This window comes from Artibeus jamaicensis, unplaced genomic scaffold, assembly GCF_021234435.1.
Source record: "Artibeus jamaicensis isolate MK-2021 breed Jamaican fruit bat unplaced genomic scaffold, CSHL_Jam_final contig_332, whole genome shotgun sequence".
Classification (NCBI taxonomy): Eukaryota; Metazoa; Chordata; class Mammalia; order Chiroptera; family Phyllostomidae; genus Artibeus; species Artibeus jamaicensis.
Genome location: NW_026521788.1, coordinates 35305047 through 35332596, shown reverse-complemented (window position 1 = coordinate 35332596; position 27550 = coordinate 35305047). Strand labels below are relative to the sequence as shown.

Sequence of the window (27550 nt, the reverse complement as noted above, 5' to 3'; positions counted from 1 at the left end):
ATATTTACTCCATTTTATGTTGCTGCTCCCTTTGTTGAACATTAATTGACCAGAGAGACTTGGGTTTCTTCCTGGGCTCTTTATTGTGGTTCCATTGGTCTATGTGTCTGTTCTTATGCCAGTACCAGACTGTTTTGACTACAGTGGCCCTATAAAACAGTTTAATATCAGATATTGTGATTCCTCCTTTGTTCTTGTTTCATAAAACTACTTGACCTAATAAGTGAATTTGGCAAAAGAGCGGGATACAAAGTCACTATTTAGAAATCAAAGGCATTGTTGTATACCAACAATGAAAGATTAGAAACAGAAATTATTAAAAAAATCCCATTTGATATAGCAACAAGAAAAATAAAGTACTTAGGAATAAACCTAATCAAGGAAGTAAAAGACCTGTAATCAGAAAACTCCACAACACTGAAAAATGAAATTAAGGAAGACACAAACAAATGGAAGCACGTACCATGTTCATGGATTGGAAGAATTAACATAATCAAAATGTCCATATTACCCAAAGTAATTTATAGATTCAATGCAATCCTTATTAAAGTACCAATGACATATTTCAGATATAGAACATTTCATAAATTTATATGGAACCATTAATGACCCCAAATATCTTTTTATCTTCTTTACTATTACAATCCTTGGTACTCAACAAGTGCTTACTTAATAAAGTACACTGAATGATGGAATAACAAAATGAATATTAAAGTAAATGAAATTAGCTTTTCTGAGGTACATGAAATTATGAGCAATGCAAACAATTAAAAACCCATCACATAGTTATTATTGTTATTGCTATTATTGTTTACTAGTATAACAGCTAATATTAATTGCATTCTTCACAACAGTTCTGAGATAGGAGCTACATAGTCTCTTATCTTTTATTTAAAAATTGAGGGAAAGAGAGTTTAAGTCATTTTTCCAAGTTCACACAACAAACAAGTGAAAGAACTGGTCTAAGTTCACATTCTAATTTTTTGAAATAACATTTATTCTTATTAACTTACAGAATTGATATCTAGAGATTCAGCATTATCCAATTATCCCACAGCTAAAAACAGCCCAAATATCCATCAACAAGTAAATGGATAAAACTCTCATTGTGGTACATATATATACAATGGAATGTTATTGCACAATAGAAAGGAATAAACTGCTGATACACAGAAGCAATAAATATGAAAATCATTATGGTGATTGAAAAAAATCCAGAAACAAAGAGTATACATTACATGGTCCAAATTAGTAACATTCTAGGAAAGATAAAACTTGAGTAACAGAAAGAAGAACAATAGCTTCTGGACCAGGTTTAAGAGAGAACTGACTGCAAAGGGCCATAAGAACTTTTGAAGCTATGGAAAAAGTAAACATGCTGACTGTGGTGGTTGTGGTTGCATAGCTATATGCACTCACCAAAACTCAAACTGTACACTTAAAAATGGGTACAGTATATTTGGATGTAAATTCTGCCTTAATGAAGTGAATAATTTTTTAAATCTGCTTTTACTTCCTCCTCTCTTCCCTTTCCCTTCCCGAACAAGCCATTAGGTGAGACAGAGAAAGATAGGTCTCTCCTCACCCCTACAAAATAGCTTAGCATGGGGTTTCAGAGCCTGAGTAGGTTGAGCAATATGTCCCTGCAGGGGGTCATGCCAGAGCTCCAGTTAAAAGGATTACTGTAGAAAGGATGGGCAAACAGTTTGATATCAGAATTAACCCTCAGCGGAGTAAGGAGAGCACATATGGAAGGCCTGATGTTGGCTGTCAGACTCTAAGAGGAATGATGTAGGCTACTACACATGGAATAGTCCAGAGAGGGTTACCAGAGCTCAAGTCTCATAAAGAGGTAATCTATGTAGGAAAAGGACCAGTGTCAGGTGTAAGACCCAAGTAGAACAAGGGTGTCCATGTGTGGGCATCAAATAAGATGTGTTAACAAGTCCAAGCACAGTGAGGAGGCATGTATCGGGAAAGGAAGACTGGTCTGGGGTGTTGGAGCCCAAAGAGGGTAAGGAAGGTGTTCACAGAGGATGGGAAGCAGTCATCCGTGTGGATTCAGAATCTTAGTGGGATCAGGAGAGCAACTACATAGAGAAGAGGTGACAATGGAGGTAGAATATTGGTTAAACCAGGGAAGACTGATCAAGTGAGTAAATATATTAAAGAAAATAGAAACCAATTTTCTTACTGTTGGAGAGGGGAGTTATAAATAAAAAAGGAGCAATGCTGTATTTAGACTGGAATTAAAGATATGAGTATGGACAGTTTTTAACATATACAGATATATAGAGAAATACAGTCACAGTATGCATACAAACAAACACACACATACATGTCTTAAAAGAGCTTAAGGGCACTAACACTCCAACAGCAGTAAGCACAACTGGCCTCCAGGTCTTCGCTTCTAAACACCATTCTCTACTGAGCTCCTTGGCAAAATGGCTGTTTCCAGGTTAGAATAGGAAAAATGCTAAATAAGCCTGGGAAATCTTGTATTACCAAAAAGGAAAGAACTACTCAAAGAATGATGGGTCAAGTCAAAAACACAGAAGCCAAACTGAAAGAGTTCTCGAATGGCCTATTTTGAACATTCCTGAGTATCAAAATAAATTATATTCCCAGATTAGAACTAACTGCATAAAATAAGAAAGCACAAATACCTAATATAAATACATCATTGAATAAATTGACAATTTGACAAGGAAATTTTTTATTTTTTCAATTTTATTGTTATTATTATTACTACTGCTCCCGTTACTACTACTACTCCTACTCCTCACCCATTGATTTTAGAAGGGAAGGACAGGAGAAAGGAAGAGAAACATCAATGTGAGAGAGTAATACCAACTGACCACCTACCACCCCACATACACCATGACAGGGGACCAAACCCACAACCTAGGAGTGTCTCTACTTCATACTCTATATACACCTGAGTGCCCTGAGAATTGAACCCACAACCCTCCCAGTCATGGGACAATGCTCCAACCAACTGAACCACACCAGCTAGGGCAGGAATAGGATATTTACATACTTTTAAAAATTCCTCCCTACAAAATACTAACTATAAAGAGGAAAAGAGTACCTTCACAGTTATGAAGGCTATCAGATGATACCTTTTTCAAGTGATCAAAGCTAAAATCACTAATGGGACAAACCAAAATGTGCCTCCTGACAGGGTGTAGTAAGAACAATATAGCATTGCCTCTGTGACATTCCTGTGGAAGCTGCATCACCTGAAACCAATCATTCGGCTACATAATAAATACAAACCCAAATTGAGGAGCATTCTGTCGAATAGGTGGCCTATAACATTAAAAGTGTCAAGGTCATCAGTGTCAAGGGAAAGCTGAGGAAACAATGCAGTTTGAAGAAAACTAGAGACATGATGAGTAAAAGCAATATGTGGTTCTCAACTGGACATTTCTGCTATAAAGGATGTTATGAGGACAAATGGCTAAGCCTGAACACACTCTGAGGAATAGATAGTAATAACGTATTTATGTTGATCCCCTAATTTTGATGACAGTGTAGTGGTTATATAGGAGAAAAGGCTTTATTAGTAGGAAATACATATAACATTTGGGGGTGATGTGCTTCAGCAGGCAATTTACTCTTGTGGGGGGGAGTTCATGAAACTTACAATGTTTTTATAAGAGTAAAAATGTTTCAAAATGTTTTATATGTTAAAAATAAAATGAAAAACAAATTTCCTTCATGTCTCAAAGTATATCCACAAAAAAACATAGTAGCTATCACACTTAACAGTCAATAATGGAAAATGCTCCTGTTAAGTCCAGGAGCAAGACTCGAACAACCCAATACTAAACTGGACTTCCTAGCCAGTGTCTAAGGCAAGAAAAAATACAAACATTGGAAAAGAAAAACATAAGTGCCATTTCTGCAGATTACATGCTTATCTGAGTTTTAAAAATTCAAATAAATCTAATGATAAATTATCATAATAATGGTTATATCAAGACTGCTAGATACAAACTCAATAAATCCACGTCTACTATATTTCTGCATACCAGAAACATTCCATTAGAAAATGGCAGCACTTACAACAGCTACAAAAACTTTAAGTACTGAAAATATATCAAAAAACTGTATGATGTTTTTAAGAAAAAAAGTATAAAATTTTATTGAAAAAATTTAAACTAAATCAATGGGGCCCTATATATCATGCTTTTGGACAGTAAGTCTAAATAAATATTCCAAGATGTTAATTCTTCCTGAAATTGTTCTATAGATTCAATGCTATTCCTATTAACACCTCAAGAGTTTTTCACGGCCAAGATGGAGGTGTAGGTGGAAACACTGTACCTCCTTGCACAACCAAATTTAAGGGCAACTAAGATTTAGAAACAAAACACAACCAAAGTAGACAGAAAATTAAACTGTACAGAAGTCCAACAAGAATGAACCATTCATCCAGACCAGTAAGAGGGATGGAGTCAGCAGCCAGCAGAGAGGGGTCGCAGAAGGGAAAAGCAGTGGCTGCCAGACCAACCCAGGTGCCCAGGCGGTGGTTGGCAGAACCCAGGTGTGGGGTGGCAATGGGCAGACCCAGTGAGGGTGCAAGGCAGTTGGCTGACCATGGTCACACATTCACGTGCAAGTAAACCAGGTGAAAAAAATGGACAGTGAGACAGACCGCACAATGCGGGGCCCCAGCACCTGGAAATAAAGGCTTTAAGCACAAATTGAAAAAACTTTTGGGGGGTTGAGGTGCTGGGAGAGGCTCCCAGCCTCACAGGAGAGTTCATTGGAGAGACCCACAGGGTCCTAGACTATACACAAGCCCACCCACTCAGGAACCAGCACCAGAAGGGCCTGATTTGCTTGTGGGAAGCAGCAAAGGGGACCGAAATCTGAGAGAGAGCAGAAAAAACATATTTCTCCTTCTCTGCCCCTGCCCCCAGTCACAACCCAGCAACTGGATTAACGTGCCCCAGTAACACCTAAGCCTTCGCCCTACAAATGTAACAGGCGCAAACAGACCAAAACATTATGGCTCAAGCAGAAGAACAACTCAAAGCCCCAGAGCCAATACTTCTAAGCAACAAAGAGATAGACAACCTGTCAAATACACAGTTCAAAACACTGGGGATCAGGATGCTCACAGAACTGGTTGATTTTAGTCACAAATTAGATGAACAAATGAAGGCTAAACTAAAGCCAAATGCACAGGGAACCAATAGCGAGGGAAAGGAAATTGGGACTCAAATCAATGGAGTGGACCAGAAGGAAGATAGAAACAACCAAACTGAAAAGAATGAAGAAACAAGAATTCAAAAAAATGAGGAGAGGCTTAGGAACCTCCAGGGCATCTTTAAATGTTCCAACATCCGAATCATAGGGGTACCAGAAGGGGAAGAAGAACAGCCATGAGTGGAAAACTTATTTGAACAAATAATAAAAGAGAAATTCCCCAATCTGGAAAAGGAAATAGACTTCCAGGAAGTCCAGGAAGCTCAGAGAGTCCCAAAGAAGGTGGACCCAAGGAAGAACACACCAAGGCACATCAGAATTACATTAGCCAAGATTAAAATGAAGGAGAGAATCTTAAAAGCAGCAAGAGGAAAGGAGACAGTTACCTACAAAGGAGTTCCCATCAGACTGTCAGCTGATTTCTCAAAAGAGACCTTACAGGCAAGAAGGGGCTGGAAAGAAGTATTCCAAGTTATGAAATCCAAACACCTACATCCAAGATTGCTCTATCCAGCAAAGCTTTCATTTAGAATGGAAGGGCAGATAAAGTGCTTCTCAGATAATGTCAAGTTCAAGGAGTTCATCATCACCAAGCCTTTGTTATATAAAATGTTAAAGGGATTTACCTAAGAAAAAGAAGATAAAAAATACGAACAGTGAAAGGACAGCAAACTCACAGTTATTAAGAACCACATGTAAAACAAAAGCAAACTAAGCAGACAGCTAGATCAAGAGCAAAACCATAGAAATGGAGATCACATGGAGGATTAGCAACAGGGGAGTGGGAGGAGGAGAAGGGGGGAGAAGGTACAGAGAATAAGTAGCATAGACGGTAAGTAGAAAATAGAAAGGGGGAGGGTAAGAATAGTATAGGAAATGTAGAAGCTAAAGAACTTAAGACATATGGACATGAACTAAAGGGGGGAATGAGGGGAAGGGGGTGTGAAGGGTGGAGACGAATGGGACAACTGTAATGGTATAATCAATAAAATATATTTAAAAAAATAAGGGAGCTGAAAAAAATAATAAAACTACAGAATTCAGTGATAAAAGAAGAGTTTTTCATAGGGCTCAACAAAGTGATTCTAACATTTTATGAAAAAGCAAAAGACTAAGAATAATTAAGATACTTTAGCAGAAGGGCCAGGTAGGGAACCATGGTGATATATTTTCAAATCTCATATGAGAAACAGATTATTTAACTTGGCAATAAGGTAGTGTCACATAAATGAACATATGTTTTTATTAAAAAGCAGGTACTGCATATCATAGAAGAAAAAGATGGACTTTTTATACTTTTAGTACTGAACCTACTGATATTCATATGAAAAAAAATGAAAGTACATCTCTACTTCACACTTTATATACACCAAAATCAATTCTGAGGTATTTATAATTTAATTGTAAAGCTCAAAACTCTTAATTTTTTAGAAAAAAAACAGATTATTTTTATGACCTCAGAGCCAAGGGAGTATATCTTAAACAAGGATTTCTAATAAAACAAACTACAAAGAAAAAGTCTGATAAATTCAACTATATTAAAATTGAGAACTTGTGTTCATCAAAGGATATCATAGAGTAAAAATGCAGACCACAGAAGGAAAGAATGTATTTGCAAAATATATAACCAACAAAATAATTACATCTGGAATATTTTGTAAAAAACTGTCTAAATCACACACAGACAGAAACACACACATGTGTGTGCACAAACATTTCATAAACATACAAAGAAACTCAAATTTATGATTAGGGAAATGAAAAATATAGCCACAATTAAATATCACTATACTCCCACCACATGACAAAAATCAACAAGTTGGATAATACCAAGTGTTGCATAGATGTGGAACAATGAATAACAGTAGCTACTACCTAAGGAGAGTGAAGCACATTAAACAATTCTTTAAAACATTTTGGTATTGATACAGTAGAATATTACCATGACCCATGATTCAGAAATTCCACTCCTAGTTAATTATGGCAAAAAAATCTTTGCATATGTGTAGTAGGAAAATGTTTGTATCAATATTGTTTTTAAAAACTGGAAAGAAACAAAGTAGACATCAAGAATAAAATGGACAAAAACACTTTATTCACAGAGCAGAAAAATATGGAAATGAAATTAATGTAGAACTAAACATAAAAATATGAATTAATCTTAAAGAAAATGCTGAATGAAAAGAATCAAGTCACAGAAAAATACTAATGTAATTTCATTTACATTAAATTCTAAAAGAGGGAAAACAAGTTTTTCATAGGGATACAAACAGAGATCATTAAAAATTAACAGGAAGAAAAAAGGAAATGCTAGAATCTGGTAAGGGAAGGTGCTGCAACCAGGAGGAACATAGGGAGCTTCTCTTAATGTCTCACTTCTTATACTGGGTGGTCAGTACAAACATGTTTCATATTATTAAATTGTACCCATATGTTGTATATGCTCTTAATATGTGTATTTCATAAACTTCTTTTCCCAGAAGTGATGAAAAAGGCTAGGGATATAGAAGCATGAGTTCCCTGACTTTATGTGGTTCTCTGCCACCGAGTGGCAGTCATTCAGCAGCTCCTTAACTCTTAACTGCACTCACCCAGAATGCTGCTGCTGCTTTCCACCACTACCTTCCACTATACACACACACGAACAGAATTAAATGAGAAAAAGTATTGGTTTTATTTCAACATTGGAGGTAAAAGCTCATAATAAAACAAAACATTTGAATATCATATTTGACAGCTCTTAAATCACCATTATATCTTTATTTTTATTCCCCAAACAAGTAGACAGGGTATGAATTGTTGGGATCAAATATTTTGTAACTCCACAGAAAATGTCATAAAGAGATACCATCATGATGTTCTCATTATCCCATCTTAGATTTTTCATTTTCTTTTCAAGGTCAAAACATGTTGAATACGATAATATGATAAAAGCAAACAAGGGAAATAATACAAAAAATGAGAGGGAAGAAAATGGGCATGACCACTTTGAAAAACTCCTCTGCAGTTTCTACTAAAGCTGAATATCTACCTATCTTATTACTCAAAGGTACATACCCAACAAAAGTACATACATGTATTCACCAAAAGACATACACTAGAGTATTATAGCAGCACTATTCATAACAACTAAAAACTGGAAAACTGCCTAAATGCCTATCAACTGTAGAACAAAAGAAATTGTGGTATATTTACATCATATATTACAACATCCTACAACAATGAGAATGAATGCAAAAAATGGATGACTTACAAATTTGTTGAGCAAAAGAAGCCAGATTTAAAACGGAGTATATTTACATAAGGTTCAAACACAGGTAAATGCATCTACCTTTTCAGAAATCTGGTCATCACCACTAGAAATGTGAGGTACTGACTGGAAGGAGCTTCTGTTTTAGGGTTCTGGTAACATTCTTTAGGGCTCTGGTAATGTATCTTGCTGACTACATAGGCATTTTCAGTTTGTAAAAATTGACTAAGATAGACATTTCTGAACAGTACCCTTTTCTATATGCATATTGTCCTTCAAATGTTTGAAATGGGATGTAGAGAATTAAAGAAAGAAGACAAACCAATTAAAAATTACTTTTTCTATATATCCCATATTTTTCAGGTCACGATCAAAATTCTTTCTCAAAATCCCCCAAATTTAGGCAATACAATGTAAGAAGTACTAAATTAAAATAGTTCAAAAGTTCTGGGTTCAAACTCTAATTTGCATTAGTATGCAACTGGGTGACCTTGAGAAATGCAATAAAATCTTGGAATCTCACTTTTTTGACTATTAAAATAGGGTTACTGCTGTCCTCCCTACCCCACAAGTGTCGCTGAGATAAAGAAAATAAGGTACATGAAAGTACTGATAAAACTTATAAAGTAATTTGGAACTACATATAACAAAAACAAAAAAAAGACCAAATGCTAGATACAATAGTTTATAATTCTCAATGGTATGCAATGAGATTTTGTTCAAGACAAACTCTTAAATACAGAGACCTACTTAATAAAATAAAATTCCATTGCTTGGGCTTTGCCTGAGGGGATGAAGCACGATGGTAAGGAGAGTGCGGGAGACTGTCTTCATATTCTCCTCTCCCTGCTGTCACCCAAAGTGTCTTCTAGAATGCCACAGTGTGAGGGTCTTTGAGTCACAGAGACTGGAGTAAAATGTCCTGATTTTATCACTAATTAGCTTTCTGAGCCTCAACTTCTTCAACTATGAAAGTCAGTATCACCTACTTTTCAAGGACTAGAGAAAACGTATATTAGAGAACTTAGAACAAAGCCCAGGATGCAATGTATGACCACTATATGAGTTTTACATGTACAATTCTGTAAGACACATGCATTCAAGCAAGCACCAAAATTCACCTATCTTCCAAGCAATTAAATCTGACCACTTTAGTCTAAAACTTGGATGTTGGCAACAACTTCCTAAATATTATGACTTAAACCAATCCCTCTGCCAATCATTTTCCACAAATCTCCTTAAGTCATTTTTTAAAAATATGAATTTGTCTAATGTGACCATGTCACTCACCTGGCTTACTGTTTCCTACAGGATAATGTCCAAGTTCCTTTTGTGGCACACAGGCCCTTTACAATCTACCCTTAGCCTGCCTTTAATTCCTGCCTCGTCCCTAAAACCCAGCATTTTAACCATATGCAATTATTAACTGATCTTTAACAGGACACGTAATTTTTCAATAATCTTTAATTTTCCCCCAAAAGTAAATACACATTGTAAAAAATTAGAAAACATATTTTAAAAAAGACATCATATCCTCACCATCCAGGTATTATTACTATAAACACCTTAGTGCATTTCCTCCTGAAGATAGATATATAAATAAAGATATATGATCATAATATATGTACTGTTTTTATAACCTGCTTTCTTTAGTCAACAGTCTCTATCTTTCCATTTCAGTAAATTTCCACCTCATCTAATACATAGGCCATATTCTAATTTCCACAATAGCCCCAAAATATCCTTTCTAGTTGATCTGTCCAACCAGTATCCAATTGAAAATCTCACATTACACCTATTGTGCCTTAAATTTCTTTTAACATAATACTGTCACCTCCCTGCACCAAATTTTTAGATTACCGATGAGCTAATGAGATGTCACTATTTTTCTTACAGAATTTTTATCAATCTAAATTCATCGGGTTCTTTCCTCTCTTATTCTTCTATCACCTGTTTCTCCTGTAAAAATAAAGTTGTAAGTAATGACTTGAGATGAGAAATTAAAAATAAGTGTTTTTGGCTAGAATATATTACACATAATTCTGTATGTTACGCATCATTTTGTGTATCACATGAGAAGATGTATATCTGGCTAATCCAATTCATTAGTGATAAGAAAACTACTCTTTGGATTGGGGTAGTAACAGTTTAATATCTCCAGTGGATAATTATGTGTTCTTCTCTTACACAACATAATTTATACAGTGCTACTTTGGCACTGTATGAACTGTCTGGGGACCCACTGCCCATTCACCTAATGGTTGTAACAATTAATAATCCAGACATAAAACAGAAATTTCATTAGAGTTTTTAATATGATGTTTCTTTAATTCTATCACACTTTCTACATTTATTTGCTAGCTTTTTTCAGGAAAGTTGAATTATCTTCCATCAGGGCTTCTTTAGTTATTAAAATACTGGTACCACTATAAATGCAGCATGAATGCTTAATTCTTTCCTATTAATCCCTCAGTCATTGTGAGAAGTGCAGTAGATACCTTTAAGAACCTGCACCTTTGTTCGTGCTGATTCCCCTAATCTCCCCAAAATTCTTAACTGATAAACTCAACTTCCAGTTCGTACTCCCTGTAATGGCATACATTTAATTTCTTCACCTCCATTCCCACAGCAATTTTTTCTCTCGTGCGTTCTACATAAATATACCTCTAACATAACATTTGATTGCATGTTTTCTCACTCCCTGGATTTGTCTTTCACAAGTAAGAATATCTTACACCAGTGCTGTACAGTTTGATTTGTATATCATTTCTGGTCCACAAACTGTTTCCTGTCTGATAAATAATAAAAAGCTTACACCAGAGTTTATAAATCAACTAGTCACTAAACAGTTTAGTTTGGATCAATTTTTTTTCTTTTGTAGTAAGAGTCTGTGGAAGATGGAATGTGTTGATTTTTATTCTGACAGTGCTACTTTAACTCTCAATGGACCATTAACATACACTTCCTGTACAAGCTACTGTGAACAGTACTACCCAACCATCAATTTGCCCTTACGACCAGGAACACAAAAGGACTATAAACAACGTGTTTGTAGAGAGAAAAGTCAGTGTAGAAGGAGTGGGGGTCATAGACATGTTGAGTTATCCCTTCTAGGGTGAAGAGTAAGTTGTTGTATCTAGATCTTTCTATAACCAAAGAAAATATACAATGCCAGCCTCTTTGAATTTTAGAGGCAACATATTCTGCATTTAGGTGTGTTATTCTGGCCCATTTACCGAGTGACCTGAATAGCTGCTAGTTCTGAGTAAGATCCAGAAGTCTCTGCAACAGTTCCTGGCTGCCATGTAAGCTGCTCTGCCACCTGGGTCATCTGATCCAGCAGATCCGGCGGTGCTTGAAATGGCATTGGCAGAGGGATACTGTTTGGAGACTTTAGCAAACCTCTACAGGTGAATTTCATTGCAGCCCCTTAGGAGCAAATTCCTGCCTACCTCTGTGGATACTCTTCTTTTGAGACACAGCTCTTGGCCTGCTACTGGGTCTTAGTGACTCAATGCTTGACAGCAGGTCACTAGTTACCAGTACTGAGCTGCCCATCAAGAACTGGGTATTATCTGACGCACAAAGCCATAAAGTTGCATGTGCACTGTAACATTCCATCATCAAATGCAAGTGGTACCAATGTGAGGGGGCCCAAATAGGCCCTGAGGAAACAAGTAAGTTATATGAAGTAGCTCAAATGCCCATGTTCCCACTCCTGCTACACTGCCTTCTTTCTCCCAGCCTGCACTATGGTCTCATGGGGAGTTTCTATATGATCAGCTGACAGAGGAAAAGAAGACTCCGGTCTACTTTATAGATGGTTCTGTACAATACACAGGCAATACCCAAAAGTGGAGAGCTGTAGTATTAGTCTCTTTCTGAGACACCCAGAGAAACAGCAGTGAAAGGAAACCCTCCCCTTGGGTAAAACTTTAGGCAGTGCATCTGGCTGTTCACTCTGCTTGAAGGAAAAATGGCTGTGGTCAATGGTCTGACTGAACAGTCAGGAAGCTAGATGAAACATGACTGAAAAGCTGATGACAAGGAAATCTGAGAAAGAGCTATTTATATATAGTTCTCTAAATATGCAAAAAATATGAAGATATTTGTGTCTCATGTGAATGATCATCAAAGAGTGACCTCAGCAAAGGACTTTAATAATCAATTGGTTAGGATGAATCATTCTGTGGATACTAATCAGCCTCTTTCACTAGCAACCCCTGTCATCACCCAATAGGCTAATGAACAAAATAGCAAAGGTGGCAGGGTAAAGGTTATGCATGGAATCAGCAACATAGCTGACCAGGCTACAGTCACTGCTTAGCAACTAACCTGCCAGATGCAGAGATCAGACATCAACACATCCCCCAATAAAGCTGATCAGGTACCTGGTAGCAGGCTAATTACACTAATACTTCCACCTTGGGAAGGGCAGCATTTTGTCCTTACTGAAATAGACACATACACTGACTATGGATTTGCTTCCCAGCTCACAATGCTTCTGCCAAAACTACTCTCCGTGGACTTACAAAATGCTTCCCTAATGTAGGGGGGGCTCATCCAATCCATTGAATGCCTGAAGAGAAGCAAAGGTGGAATAAGAGAGAATTCACTGTCTTCAAGTTGGGACATTGGTCAGCTGCCTTTGGACTCAAACTTATACTGGAATTTATACCACTGGCTCTCCTGGTTCTCAGGCCTTCTGACTCAGACTGGAACTATACCCCCAGCTGTCCTGGGTTTTCAGCTTGCTGACTGAGGATCTTGGGATATCTCAACCTCTATAAACATGTGAGCCAATTCCTTACAATAAATCTCTCCACACACACAAACTTAATGTCACTAGCTATCTGTCTTTCTCTATATATTCTTTTTCTCTGGAGAACCCAGACTAATTCCAAAGGCAATTCCTTCAAACTGGTAATAGACATTAAGGGGAAGTCTAGGAAAATGTAAAGATGGCTTCTCATCTGCTCTTAACAAGCAGGGCTTCTTGACTGGGTCCTGGAACTCAAGAAAATAAAGATAAAAATGAGAGACCACCGGATTAAGAGATAACCAGCAAGTAAGGCAGGTGAGGTCCTTGGAAAATTGCTTGATTAAAATCAATCTAGAATACATTTACTGAGTACTAGGCAATAGAAATTTTATATAATTATATGTAAAGTTTTTAAGAACACTATAAAATTCTGTTGCTTCCAATAAGAATCAAGCTAAAACAATTTTTAGGCTATTGATATTTTCATTAATCATTTCCCTTTTATTACCTTATAAAAAATTAACTCAGTGTCACGGTTCGATTCCCAGTCAGGGCACATGCCTGGGTTGCAGGCCAGTTCCCAGCAGGGGACTCACGAGAGGCAACCACACATTGATGTTTCTCTCCCACTCTTTCTCCTTCCCTTCCCCTGTCTCTAAAAGTAAATAAATAAAATATTTAAAAAAAAATTAACTCAATTTTATAAGGAAAATAATCTAATTAAACTATGCTAAAAGAAATCAAGAAAAAGAATTCTGAGTTTAAGGATCATTGCCTTGGGGTATGCACTCAGAGTAACAAAGTCAGAGAACACAGGAGATTATGTAACTACCTCTTTCTATGTGGACATCTTTCTGAGCTGGCATTCAGTTATATCTTAAAGAGCTTCATGTGTCATTGAAATAAAGGTGACTCCTCTCTATAATTCCAATCTTTTATGCATAGCTCCGAGAACATACTGGTTGCTAGTGCTTATTTAAGATCTAATGTTTGCAAATGAGTGCAAAACCCCACCTTTCTACTGATAAATCCAGTATACAAATAAGGCATACAGTAAGATGCTAGGAGAATTTTTTGACAAATGGAATGAGGAAAACTAAGACAGATAGTTAAAGACTCCCTGGCAATTTACAACCAGATAATAACTCACAAAGTCTTATCTTTTATCTTCCCTAACCAAGGACAGTTAGAGCAAATGGTTTACACATTACAGACTGGTAGGGCAGACCTGCCTTGGTACAGTCCATCTTTGGTGATATTCTTTAAAGGTAAAACTGACCAGAGAATGACCCTGACTCATCTGCTCATTCTGATGAACAAGCATATTAAAGCAATCATCCCCACCCTTTTTGGCACTAGGGACTGGTTTTGTGGAAGACAATTTTTCCACAGACAGGGGTGGGTAGGGGGAACAGGAGACACAGTGCAGGCAGTAATGTGAGTGAAGCTCTGCTTGCTTGCCTACTGCTCACCACCTCCTGTGTGGCCTGGTTGGAGACCCCTGTACTAAAAGAGACACCTAGAAAGTTGATGAATATTCCAATTGAGACCTCCCCTAAAAACAAATAAAAACCCTCAACACTAAGGACCCAGTTCAGGCTCTCTCTTGAGAATGTCTACACCCCCAACCCCACTTCTTTCTTCAAGCATGCATCTTTGCTGTCTTTCTTCTAACTCTAAAGGTTACCAGGAGACTTGCAACCAGGGGGCAGAGGGCCACCCACAGCTCATCCCAGGATGACCTCCTGAACCTGTCTCCAAGGGCCCTCCTTCTGCCACTGTAACTTGTTTCCTGAGTCCACCCAGCCCATCTGGCTCTCTTCTTCTGCCTCCATGACTTTCCAAAGGGCCAAGGCAGCCTTGTCTAGGCTTGACTCTTCCTCACATTTCCAATAGGCCCCAGCAGCTCCACAGAGCTTCACTACTGTTCCTGTGATCTTGCCTCTTCTATCTTAAGCCTTCCTTTATTTCACTGTCCCCAGCTTTAATAAACATACTATCAAAGTCACGTGGACTTATGCTGTGAAATCTTTCCTGCACAAAGTCAAGAAACCTGCCTCAGCCCTGGTCCTCAAAATTAGATCAAATTGTGAGCTGTGACCCAGTGAAGCTTCATAAAGAAGCATTTGTACAACTACAGTAATTTTTATAAAAAGTTTCTGCTTATGCCCTGGCTGGTGTAGCTCGGTGGATTGAGTGTGGGCCTGCGGACCAAAGGATCGCAGTTCGATTCCCAGTAAGGGCACATGCCTGGGTTGCAGGCCAGTGCCTATCAGGGGATGCACGAGAGGCAACCATACATTGATGTTTCTCTCCCTCTCTCCTTCCCTTCCCCTCTAAAGATAAAAATAAAATCTTAAAAAAATTTTTTTCTGTTTATTTTTAAAAGGGGAGGGTAATTTGACTAGAGATATGCTTATCTTCTCTTTCTCTTAAATCTCTACTAAAACGATATAAAGAAATTTTTCAAAAATATAAACTTAGTAAGTGATTTATCAGAACTTAAAACAGAAACTTAATGATTTTAGCAGGACTGGAAGAAGACATACCTAAGGTGTGTATATATAAAAAACGTGAACAGAATATGCTCTGTAAAACCCCAAAGAGGGCAAAAAATGTTAAATACAGAAAAAGGTAAGACCATGACCTATCAGGGTAAAAAAATGTGGAAATTAATTGGAAGTCTGCATAAGACAAAAATAGATTCCCAGTCTCCTAACTGTATTCTAAGCAAAAATATCAGGTTTCTTCTCCGGAGAAACTACAATAACCTCGGAAGGAAAAATCTCCCACTTAGTGTGGATACTAAGGAACCACTGACATCCATCCATCACTGTAAAATAAAACTAGCCAGATTATAAGCCAGCTCCTGTACAGAGGAACTTTTTAGTTCTTCACTTGTAAATATTAATAAGCAACAAAGAATTATTTTTTATGTTTGAAGAAAGATTCTAAGAGAAACAAAAACAAAATAAATATAATGAACAAAATAACAATTTAGAAAGAGATAATTCAGGGAACCTGAGAAACCTTAACAAAACATAATAAAAACATTCTATTTAATGCAGTTACTGACAGAACAAGAATTGAATGATATAAATAAGTATGGTATACAATAAAGAGTTCTTGGACATTGAGAACACTGTTGCCAAAATAAATAATTCAAGAGAAACAGCTGGAATATATAGTTGAACAAATATACTAGAAAATGTAATCAAGCGCAAAGAAATGGAAAATATGAAAGAAAAAACAAAAGACTGAGAAACAATTCAGTTATTCAGTTTGTGACTATGAAGAATACCAGAAAAATACAGGGGGGGAAAAATAGGGCAAAACAAGAAACCATAGAAATGACATAATTTCACACTACATGATTCTTCAAAGGAGTCCAACAAGTACCCATACATTAACTGGAAAACAAACATGTACAATGAAACTCAAATCCCAGCACCTCCTTATGAACTTCAGAATGCCAGGAAAACGATTAAAATGCCAGAAATAAAAGATTAAAAAAATCTCCCAGAAAAATTAAAAACAGACAAAATACAGTGTAAAATAGATCAGAATGTAGTAAACTTTTCTCAGTAGGCAAACTGCATCCTAGAAAAGCAATACATTCATATTTAAGAGAAAACTCAGTTCCATACCAGGCAAACTATTAATATCAATGAAATGAGAGATGACAGAGATTTTCAGTAATGCAGTGAGTGAAAAAAAAATAACATCCATTTGACCTCTCTTAGGGTAAATTAAGGATATACTCTAGAAAAATGAGGTAGTAAACACAAGAAAAGAAAAAGATATGCTATCCAGAAAATAAGAGGACCCCATCCCAGAGGATAACAAAAGAAAGTCTGCGCAGGCCAGCTCTAAAGAATCTTGAGACAGTAACCTGATCAGATGCTAAAAGGTTGACTGAAGTGGAGAGAGGGACAGGAATGCTATTTTTTTTATTAAGAAAAATTTTAAACCATGTATATGTATCACAATAAGCTTTTTAAAGTTTAGTAATATTAAAAGGAAAAAATTAAGAGGCAGTTATATAAAATCTTGGACTCATTCAGCTTGTAACATCTTATTAGCATTCTGGGAAACTTTAAAGAAGCCCTAAAAAGATTTCACAACTTTCTTCTCATAATTTTGCTGGCACTGCATAAACAAAAAGTCAATTTGATCAGAGTATACTATAAATTTCAGAGGCTATAATGACAAAAAGGCATTAGGAGATTCAGTTTTTTAAGAAGTGTCTGGAAAAAAACAGTTTTCTATTCTTATGGTACTTATACATCTATTTTCTCCTGAATTATACTACTTTTCTCATTACTAGAGGTGGCCTGGTCTTATTATTATGATATTTAATCATGCTTCGTGTTTCAGGAAAATAAACCCAGGTACGAAAGGGGGTATGTGGTATAGCTCGACCAATGACTGACTCAAAGAAGATATTGAATATATTTTACCTATTTCCCACCCTTTCCACCTCTTCTTCCCTTTGACTCTGAAGCTCCTGATCAGAAAATCTCCTCCCTAGATGGGTAAGCAGAGAAATACTATAAACCAGTCCACCTCTTACTACATTTAAACTAAATTGTAAGCTGTATGTCTATATACTTCAAATAGGAAATTCTTTCTGCCTTGACAAGAGTCAAAGAATCATATAACAAAAAAGGATCCTCTGCTTTCTTGCTCCCAGTGTTGGCACAGAAAAGTTGTATCTGCAAGAATGGTGAAGAACAAGCCCTGGCTGGTGTAGCTCAGTGGATTGAGCACGAGCCTGCGAACCAGACAATGGTGGTTCGATTCCCAGTCAGGGCACATACCTGGGTTGCAGACCAGTTCCCTGCAGGCCAATTCCCAGCAGGGGACATATGAAAGGCAACCATACATTGATGTTTCTCTCCCTCTCTCCTTCCCTTCCCTTCTAAAGATAAATAAATAAAATCTTTAAAAAAAAAAAAAAAGAATGGTGAAGAACAGCCCAGAAAAACTATAACCAAGTAATATAAAACAATTTATAGGACTTTAACAGAATATTTACATGAATCATCATCACTGATACAGGAGAGCCATATTTCATTTCTGAGATGTATCATGAGTTTGATTTTAATCACCTCCATAAATTATAAAACTTGGTCCCTACTCATGATTAGCTAGAACATACAACCCTGAGGAAAATGAGAAAGTAAGTTGAACAGAAAAGCCAGAATGTTCTTTCTCAACAATTAAAGCTAAATTTGGCTAGTCTACAAAAGACGAATATAGATTTAAATCTAAACAAAAAATAGCATTTTTAAATTAGCATTTTATCCTTTAGTTTTCTGTTATGCATCTGACCTTGTCTGTGTTATATGTTCAAACAAAAACAGTACTATTGAATCAGAAGCCAGAGTTCCCACCAAGATGGAGGCATAGGTAGCAACCCTTCACTTCCTCGCACAACCAAAAGGAGGATAACAACCAATCTAAAATCAATAAATGGCCAAAAGTACCAGAAAATCAAACTGCATAGAACTCCGACAACTAAGGAATTAAAGAAAAAAATCAACCAGAACAACCAGACTGGTAAGGCAGACCATGGCGGCTCAGAAAAACCACAGCAAGGCAGCTGAGAGGAAGGACTGACTTAAGAAGAAAAGTGAGACTCAAGAGCTGACTGTAGGCTATGGCAGGGGTTGCCAAGGTGGGAGATACTTCTAGTCTGACACGAGTCTGTTTGGAAAGTGCGCTAGAGACCAGCAGGCAAGCTGCATTGTTCCCTCCCTGGAGCCTCCCCCACAGGCAGTGCAGCAAAGAGGGTTACCCTGCCTGGTGAATACCTAAGGCCCCACCTTACAACTTATCAGGTGTGCCAAGACAATGAAATATGGCCCAAATGAAAGAACACAGCAAAATATCAGAACAAAGCGATGAGGAGATAGACAACCTATCTGATGGAAAATTTAAAGCCCTGGTAATCAAAATGCTCACAAAATTCATTGAACTTGGTCAAAAAAAGAAAAACACAAACAAATGAAAGATACCCAAAATGAAATAAAGCAAAATATTCAGGGAGCCAACAGTGATAGGAAGGAAACTAGGTCTCAAAGCAATGATTTGGAACAAAGGAACAAATAAATATCCAACCGTAACAAAATGAAGAAGAATTCAAAAAACTGAGGAGAAGTTTAGGAACCTCCAGGACAACCTGAAACTTTCTAATATTCCAATGGGTGCCAGGAGGAGAACAACAGCAAAAAGTTGAAAACTTATTTGAAGAAATAATAAGGGAAAACTTCCCCAATCTGGTGAAGGAAACAGACTTCCAGGAAGTCCAAGAAGCTCAGACAGTACCAAAGAAATTGGACCCAGAGAGGAACACACCAAAGTACATCATCATTAAGTTACCCAAGATCAAAGACAAAGAGAAAATCCTAAAAGCAGCAAGAGAAAAGAAGACAGTTACCTACAAAAGAGTTCCCATAAGGATATCAGCTGATTTCTAAAAAGAAACCTTGCAGGAAAGAAGGGGTAGGAAATAAGTATTTGAAGTCATGAAAGGCAAGGATCTACATCCAAGATTGCTCTATCCAGCAAAGCTATCATTTAGAATGGAAGGGCAGATAAAGTGATTCCCACATAAGGTCAAGTTAGAGGAGTTCATCATTGCCAAGCCCTTAGTATATGAAAAGTTAAAGGGACTTATCTAAGAAAAAGAAGATAAAAAATATGAATAAAATGACAACAAACCCACAACTACTAACAAATGAACCTAAAAGGAAAAAAAACAATGAAAACAAAAACTAAGCAAACAACCAGAACAGGAATAGAGTCAGAGAAATGGACATCACACACAGGGAGTTCAGTGGAGAGGGGGAAGGGAGGAATAAGGGGAAAAAGATACAAGGAAGAAGAAGCATAACTGGTAGGCATAAAATAGATGGGGAAAAAGATTAAAAATGGTATAAGAAACAGAGGACTCAAAGAACTTATATGTACAACCTGTGGAAATGAACTAAGTGCGGGGGAGGGAATGCTGGAGGGCTGAGGGGGCAGGGTGGAGGGTGGATTGGGGGGAAAATTGGGAAAACTGTAATACCATAATCAATAAAAACTACTTAAAAATAAATCTTTTTCATAAGTTTAAAAAAAAAAGAATCAGAAGCCAGATTCAACCATCAGCACAACCTGTGTCTTTTAACAAGTCACATCACTGCCATGAGTCTAGATTTTATCAAATAAAAAAAACAAGACTGAGAAAGATTAAACTTGAAGGTTTCAAAGAAAAGTGCAATTAATTATATGGTTATGTAAGTAAAAACTGCTGTTTACAGTATTTACAGTAGCCATCACTGATCACTGAATGCCTACTATGTTTCAGGTATTCAATCCCTCAATTTATGACTACAATAAATTTAAAATGTAGGTACTATAAAAGTGAAGAAACATAAGCAGAGAGATTGGCTTACCCAATATTACACAGCTCATAAATGTTGGGGACTATATTGAGACCATGAATCAAAATCCCATGTTTTTTTCCTCTCATAAAAATTTCTATTATGTATTATTTACAAGCATTAGTTTTACAGAAATCAAAATAGACATTGAAACCCAATAAAATTTTTAAAGTAATGTCAATCCATCTTGAAACTCATAATATCATAGCTGAAAATGTTTATTATGTACTCACCTGATGCAGCAGACGTTTCAGTTTGAGCAACTGAGTTTTTACAGCAGTACAATCCTGGACCATGTGCCGGAGGGTCATCTCATCCAGTATCACTGTATTTTCAGGTACATCTACAAACATCTTCTGAGCCTGGAAAAAGGGGGTCCCTCCATAGCTTTCAAAATGACCCAAAGGAGATTCTCTGTAGGGAGAGCCTCTGGAAGGGCAGGAGAAGAATTTGGAAGTAAAAGATATACAACACAATTTCAGCAAGAAATAAGGTAATGAAATTATTGCAATGATTACTGCAATTCATTTACCATTATCACAAAAACTGACTTTTACTCACCTTGGACACCAAATTTGTTTCCAACTAGATAATCAGTACAATCAGTTCTAGTTGTCACTAGTAGAATTATCTCCTGTACTCCCTTTTGTGTATTTTATACATAAACCTTATTCCTTATGAACTTGAATAGAAACAAAAAACTCTGGGGAAAGGCCTTGTCTGGAAAAAAATACTTATTTTTCTTTTTTCCTGCACTGTTTGTCTGCTTTTCATCTTTTGACTTAATTGGCCTCTTAAACATCACATTGTTTTTAGGACCCTTAAATATACTATTTATGTTAATACTCAGCTTTGACATACTGCCAGATTCCTATTCCTATTCCTTGAAAGGAATTCCAGCAGATGAACTTATTCTTCTTTTGTTTTTACATTGTTGATAAATCATCTTTTCCAATAAAGATTAAACAAGGTTTTATAAATTTTGTTTCCTAATCTGAAACTAAATTTTTAAAAAATCTACTCTAAAAGAGTTTAAGGCTCCCTTAGTTTCATACAACATAAATTCTGAATAACTTAGAACTTTTTTGTTTGAACATTCAACACTAGGGATAATGTGGTTCACAGACATGGAAAACAATGCTTGAGCCAGAAGTTATAACTACAGCAATTTAAAAAGTACTGCATTTATATTACACATAATTCTTAAGACACATGGTTCTTAAGACAAGAACATGCTGAAAAAATAATCTCTCCAGTATCATGGCTACATTTTATCACTATTAAATCCATGATGCATTAAATCTGCAAAAGAAATAATACATTAAATTTCAACATACTAAAAAATTAGCCATACTGTATTTCTACTAATTTTGTAGATTTAAACAAATATTCCCAAATCTCTAAATTTCAAATATTCAACATAAGATGTTTTCACAGTATTATTTTTGTCTGAAACTAATTCTCTGAAACTACTCCACATCTAATTTTTCTTTTAATTCCCACTAAAGATTTTTAAGATCTTTTAAATTGTCAATCCAAAGGTAAGACCTTAATTCATTCACATAATTCTGCTTTATTTTTTATTGCTTCAAAATATGGTTGCATTATTAAATTTCAAATACTGATCTATGAATTAGTAGTCATTTACCATCCATAACCGACAATCTATACAGAGTGATGAAAAATATATAGTAATAAAAAGTTAACAAATTAGTAAGACAAAAATATAGAACCACCTGGCAAATAAATAGCAGAGATAATGAGTCATGTTTTCAGAGAAAAAAGCTGACATACTTTGGGAGACTTTCTTGGGTAGGAAAGAACTTTGGGATGAACTATAAAGTATGAGGTTTGAGTGACTGAAATGAAATGCCAAGGCTTTCTAGAAAAAGAAAAGTTATGAAAAACTGTAAGCATGATTTTTCAGGGACAAGGAGACTCTTAAATATGGCTTAGGAGGCCAGAGAGAGTCCTGAATCCAATTTATTCTTCAACTTTATCCCTTAAAACATCTGCCTTACTTAGACTGGCATCTTAATCCACAGCAAATTACGTGAGATTGCCAAAGCCTGGTATAATCTCCCTCATCTCCAAAACCATGTCTTCAACCTCTCTGGACTTCTGGCCAGTCCACTCATCCTGTCCTCCACTGCACTCGATCTGAAGAATGATTAACTTCTCTTCATCTTAAATTAGTTGGCATTTCCTAAAGGAAAAGTTCCTTAATCCCTTAAAACAGGGCCTGGTACTTCCATAAGTGTCCTTATACAGCCCTCTACTGTATATTGTCAGAGTGTATTGTGTTCGTTTGTCACCATGCCAAATTAGAAACTCCATGAAGACAAACTGTGTATTTTTCTCTCAATCAGAATTTGTATTTTTATACAAATTTTAACAATCATGGGTTTCTAGTAGAGAAATTGTATGGTGAAAGCAACAGGACACCACAAGCTGCTTTGCAGAATACACTGGAAAGTCAGCAGTATGTTAGCAAAGGCCACCAATGTGCCTTTGAGGTCTATGTGGACAATTACAGGCCAGGGGGGATAGTAGATATGAGGAACTTAACCAATGTATGTATAAGTGAAGGCAAACATGAGTTCAGTGGTTAGAGAAGCATGAGAAAGAAATGCCCACAATCACCAATACTATTTAACACTATTCTATGAGTACAGCCAATAAAATCCAGTAAGAAAACAAAAAATCTGAATAACCACAGAAAGAAATCTCTAAGATATCAGCCTTTTTTTAACCCATTAAAATGTAATCCATATAGAGTATCAGCACCTGATATTCAACACAAACATCTAATAATGACATTGCTGCATAATTACTTATAATTTCCAAGGAATCTCCTAGAGTTATGTGATTATACCTACGTACTTCTCCACTTCTACTCAAGCTTCTTGATTACCAAGAAGCTTGGTGTGATTTTGTGCTTAAGATTCATGATTCACAGATTACACTGGGAAGTGGAGATGTGTGTGTGCGTGTGTGTGTGTGTGTGTGTGTGTGTGTGTGTGTGTATGAGAGAGAAATTTTTCAAGAGAAAAAGAAAGGTCTTTTTCTTTATTTATTTACTGAATATACATTTATTGAATACACATTTTACACATTCATTCACAATTTGAATTCATAAAACCTTTAGTGTTTCTTTTCTCACCAAAAATAAAAATTGTATACTTAAAATTAAATGTGTATATTTTTACATTCATGTTAATATTTCTTAAAGCCTTGATTCAACACAACCTCAAATCAAAATCCCAATAAGTTATTTTATGGATATCAACAAAGTGACTTTAAAGTTTATATGAACAGTCAAAAGGCCCAGAATAATCAACACAATATTGAAGAATAAAGCCAGAATACTAACTCTATCTGACTTTCAGACTTACTATATAAAGTCATGATAATCAAGACAGTGTAGCATTGACTAAAGAATAGACAGATCAATAAACTACAATAGTGTCCAGAAATATACCCCCTCACACAGAGCAAACTGATCCTTGATGAAGAGCAAAGACAGTTCAAAAGAGAGAGGACAATCTTTTCTACAAGTACTAGAACAACTGAACATTCATATGCAAAAAAAAAAAAAGACCCTATATACCTTTCACAAAAATTAACTAAGGTCAAAGACCTAAATGTATGCAAAACTACAAGATATCAAAGGAAAAAACCCAGGTGACCATGGGTTTTGCAATAAGTTTTTAGATACAACACAAAAAGATACAACCCATGAAAGAAAAAAAAATGACAAGTTGGATTGTATTAAAATAAAAATGTCTGCTCTGTGAAAAACAACATTAAGAGAATGAAAAGACAAGCCACAGACCAGAAGGAAATATTTCTCAAATATATACCCAATATATTAAGGACTGGTTTCTAAAATATAAAAGGAACTCAGAACTTCTGGTAAACATGGTAGTGTAGGCAGGCATGGCTTGCTTTTTAACTCCACCATGTAAAAATTACAACTAATATATAGAAAAACCATCATTTGGAACCATCAGAAATCGAGTTGAATAGAAGTCTGACAATTACAGAATTAAACCACATCCATATAGACTGGTAGGAGAGGTGCAGATGTGGATGGGCTGGTCCCACACCCATGTATGGTAGATAAAAATTTGAGAGGGATATCCCGAAAACAAAGAGTCCCAGCTCCACACCAGGCCCCTCAGCCCAGGGTTCCAGGGCCAGGAGGAGAAGTTCCCACAACTTCTGGCTGCAAAAATGAGAATAGACTGAGTTGGTGGAAGAAACTGCTAGAGCCCCAAACAGTTCTTCTTAAAGAACCCACCCATGGACTCACATACTCAGACTTACTGCCTCTGAGGTCTAGCACCACGGTAGAAGCTTGAAAGGTACCAGTGGCTGAAGCATCTGGCATCAAGAGGTCATTGTCCATTTTCTAAATCCTCCCCCCACAGGACCACAGAGCCGGCAAGCTAGTGTGTGTGACATGTGAGACTCCATCAACCTGGCTAACACTGTTTGACCCACCCTGGAAATCCCCAGAGACTCCGCCCCATCCAACTTACTGGCCCACCCAAGCTGCTTTTCCAAATGAATGACTGGTTTGGGCTCATGCTTCACAACCTCCTAAATCGTCTCAAACAAGCAACAGCTGGCAACAGTAAGTCCCAGGTGTGGCACTAGCAGTAGCCAGCCTATATTCACAGCTTGGCTTCACCTGGGAATATCCTACCCCAGCACAAGCAGCAGCCATCTCAGATTGCTTTATGGTTCTGTTGAAGTATCCCCGGGCAAAACCCAGGTGGGGGCTGACTTTGGCCTGTACCACCTGGGAAACCCCAAGGCCAGCTACAGATCATGTGGGAACACCACCACCCAGCCCCTGCACAGCTGGTCCTCCATGGAGGCTGGAGATTTGTGGTCAGTGGTCACAGGCAATACTTGCACCTGACTGGCCTGGATAAATCCCTCTCACTGATCTGCCAACAACAACCAAGACTCAACTACACAGGATGGTGTACTCAGCCCACATGAGGGGAGAACCTCAACTACCCAGCTTGGGTGATAGGGGAGGCTATTCCAGTGACTGGACCCTACAGGACACCTACTACATTAGGCAACACTACCAAGACACAGAGTCAAAACAGCTCTACCTAATATATAGAAACAAACACAGGGAGGCAGCCAAAATGAGTTGACAAAAAAGCATGCCCCAAATGAAACAACAGATCAAAACTCCAAAAAAAGAATTAAAGAAAATGGAGACAAGCAATCTATCAGATGCAGAGTTCAAAATACTAGTTATAAGGATGCTAAGGAAGTCAGTGAGGACCTCAGCAGCATAAAAAAGATCTATTCAGAAACAAAGGATACACTAAGTGACAAAAAGAACAATTTACAGGGAAACAATAATGGAGTGGGTGAAACTGAGAATCAGTGATTTGAAACAAGAGAAAAACAACCAATCAGAACAACAAAGAAAAGTGAACCCAAATAAACAAGGATAGTGTAGGCAGACTCTGGTAGAACTTCAAAGAGGCCCAACATTCACATCATAGGGGTGACAAAGAGGAGGAAGAGCAAGAAACTGGAAATCTATTTGAAAAAATAGACTCCTGGCCAAGATGGAGTTGTAGGTGGAAACACTACACCTCCTAGCACAACCAAATTTAAGGACAACAAAGATTTAGAAACAAAAACACAACCAGAACAGATGGAAAATTGAGCTGTACCGAAGTCCAACAACGATCCATTCATCCAGACGGGTAAGAGGGGCAAAGTTGGCAGCCAGCAGACAGGGGTCCCGGCAGAAAAAGGTGGTGGTTAGCAGACCCAGGTGTGGGTAGGAAACAAGCAAACCCAGTGAGGCACGCAAGGCGGTTGGCTGACCACAAACACATTCGCACACAGATAAACCAGGCAAGAAATGGGCAGTGAGACAGAATGCACAACCCAGGGCCCCAGTGATGGGAAATAAAGCCTAAAAGCACCGACTGGAGAAACTTTCGGGAGTTGAGGTGCTGGGAGAGGCTCCCAGCCTCACAGGAGAGTTGGTTAGAGAGACTCACAGGGTCCTAGAACGTACACAAGCCTACACACCCGGGAGCCAGCACCAGAAGGGCCCAATTTGCTTGTGGGAAGCGGCAAAGGAGACCAAAATCCGAGAGAGAACAGAACAAGCACTATTGCTCCCTCTCTGACTCCACCCCCACATTCAGCATCACAACCCAGCAACTGGGTTGACCCACCCTGGTGAACACCTAAAGCTCTGCCCCTCATATGTAACAGGTGCAAACAGACCAAAACATTATGGCTCAAAGGGAAGAACAGATCAAAGCCCCAGAGCCAACACTTCTAAGCAAACAAGAGATAGCCAACCTATCAGATGCACAGTTCAAAACACAGGTGATCAGGATGCTCACAGAATTGGTTGATTTTGGTCACAAATTAGATGAAAAAAATGAAGGCTAAGTGAAGTAAAGAAAAATGGTCAGGGAACCAATAGTGATGGATAGAAAACTGGGACTCAAGTCAATGGAGTGGACCAGAAGGAAGAAACAAAACAACAGAAAAGAATGAAGAAACAGGAATTCAAAAAAATGAGGAGAGGCTTAGGAACCTCCAGGGCATCTTTTTTTAAAATATATTTTATTGATTATGCCATTACGGTTATCCCATTTCCCTCCTTCCTTCCCCTCCACCCTGCACACCCTCTCCCTCCCACATTCCCCCCTTTAGTTCATGTCCATGTGTCTTAAGTTCTTTAGTTTTTACATTTCCCACACTACTCTCACCCTCCCCCTTTCTATTTTCTACCCACCATCTATGCTACTTATTCTCTGTACCTTCCCTGCCCCTTCCTCCCACTCCCCTGTTGCTAACCCTCCATGTGATCTGCATTTCTGT

The 27550-nt window shown here is 37.3% G+C and overlaps 1 protein-coding gene across 5 annotated transcripts in view; it reads right to left on the bottom strand.

The window, feature by feature from the left end:
• CCSER2 (coiled-coil serine rich protein 2) overlaps window positions 1-27550 on the bottom strand; it is a 201959-nt gene that overhangs the window by 71783 nt on the left and 102626 nt on the right. For all 5 annotated transcript variants that reach the window (XM_053663911.1, XM_053663912.1, XM_053663913.1 and 2 more), the window contains one exon: window positions 20899-21094. In XM_053663911.1, the coding sequence (XP_053519886.1) occupies window positions 20899-21094 (196 nt within the window). The remainder of the gene's footprint in view (window positions 1-20898; window positions 21095-27550) is intronic.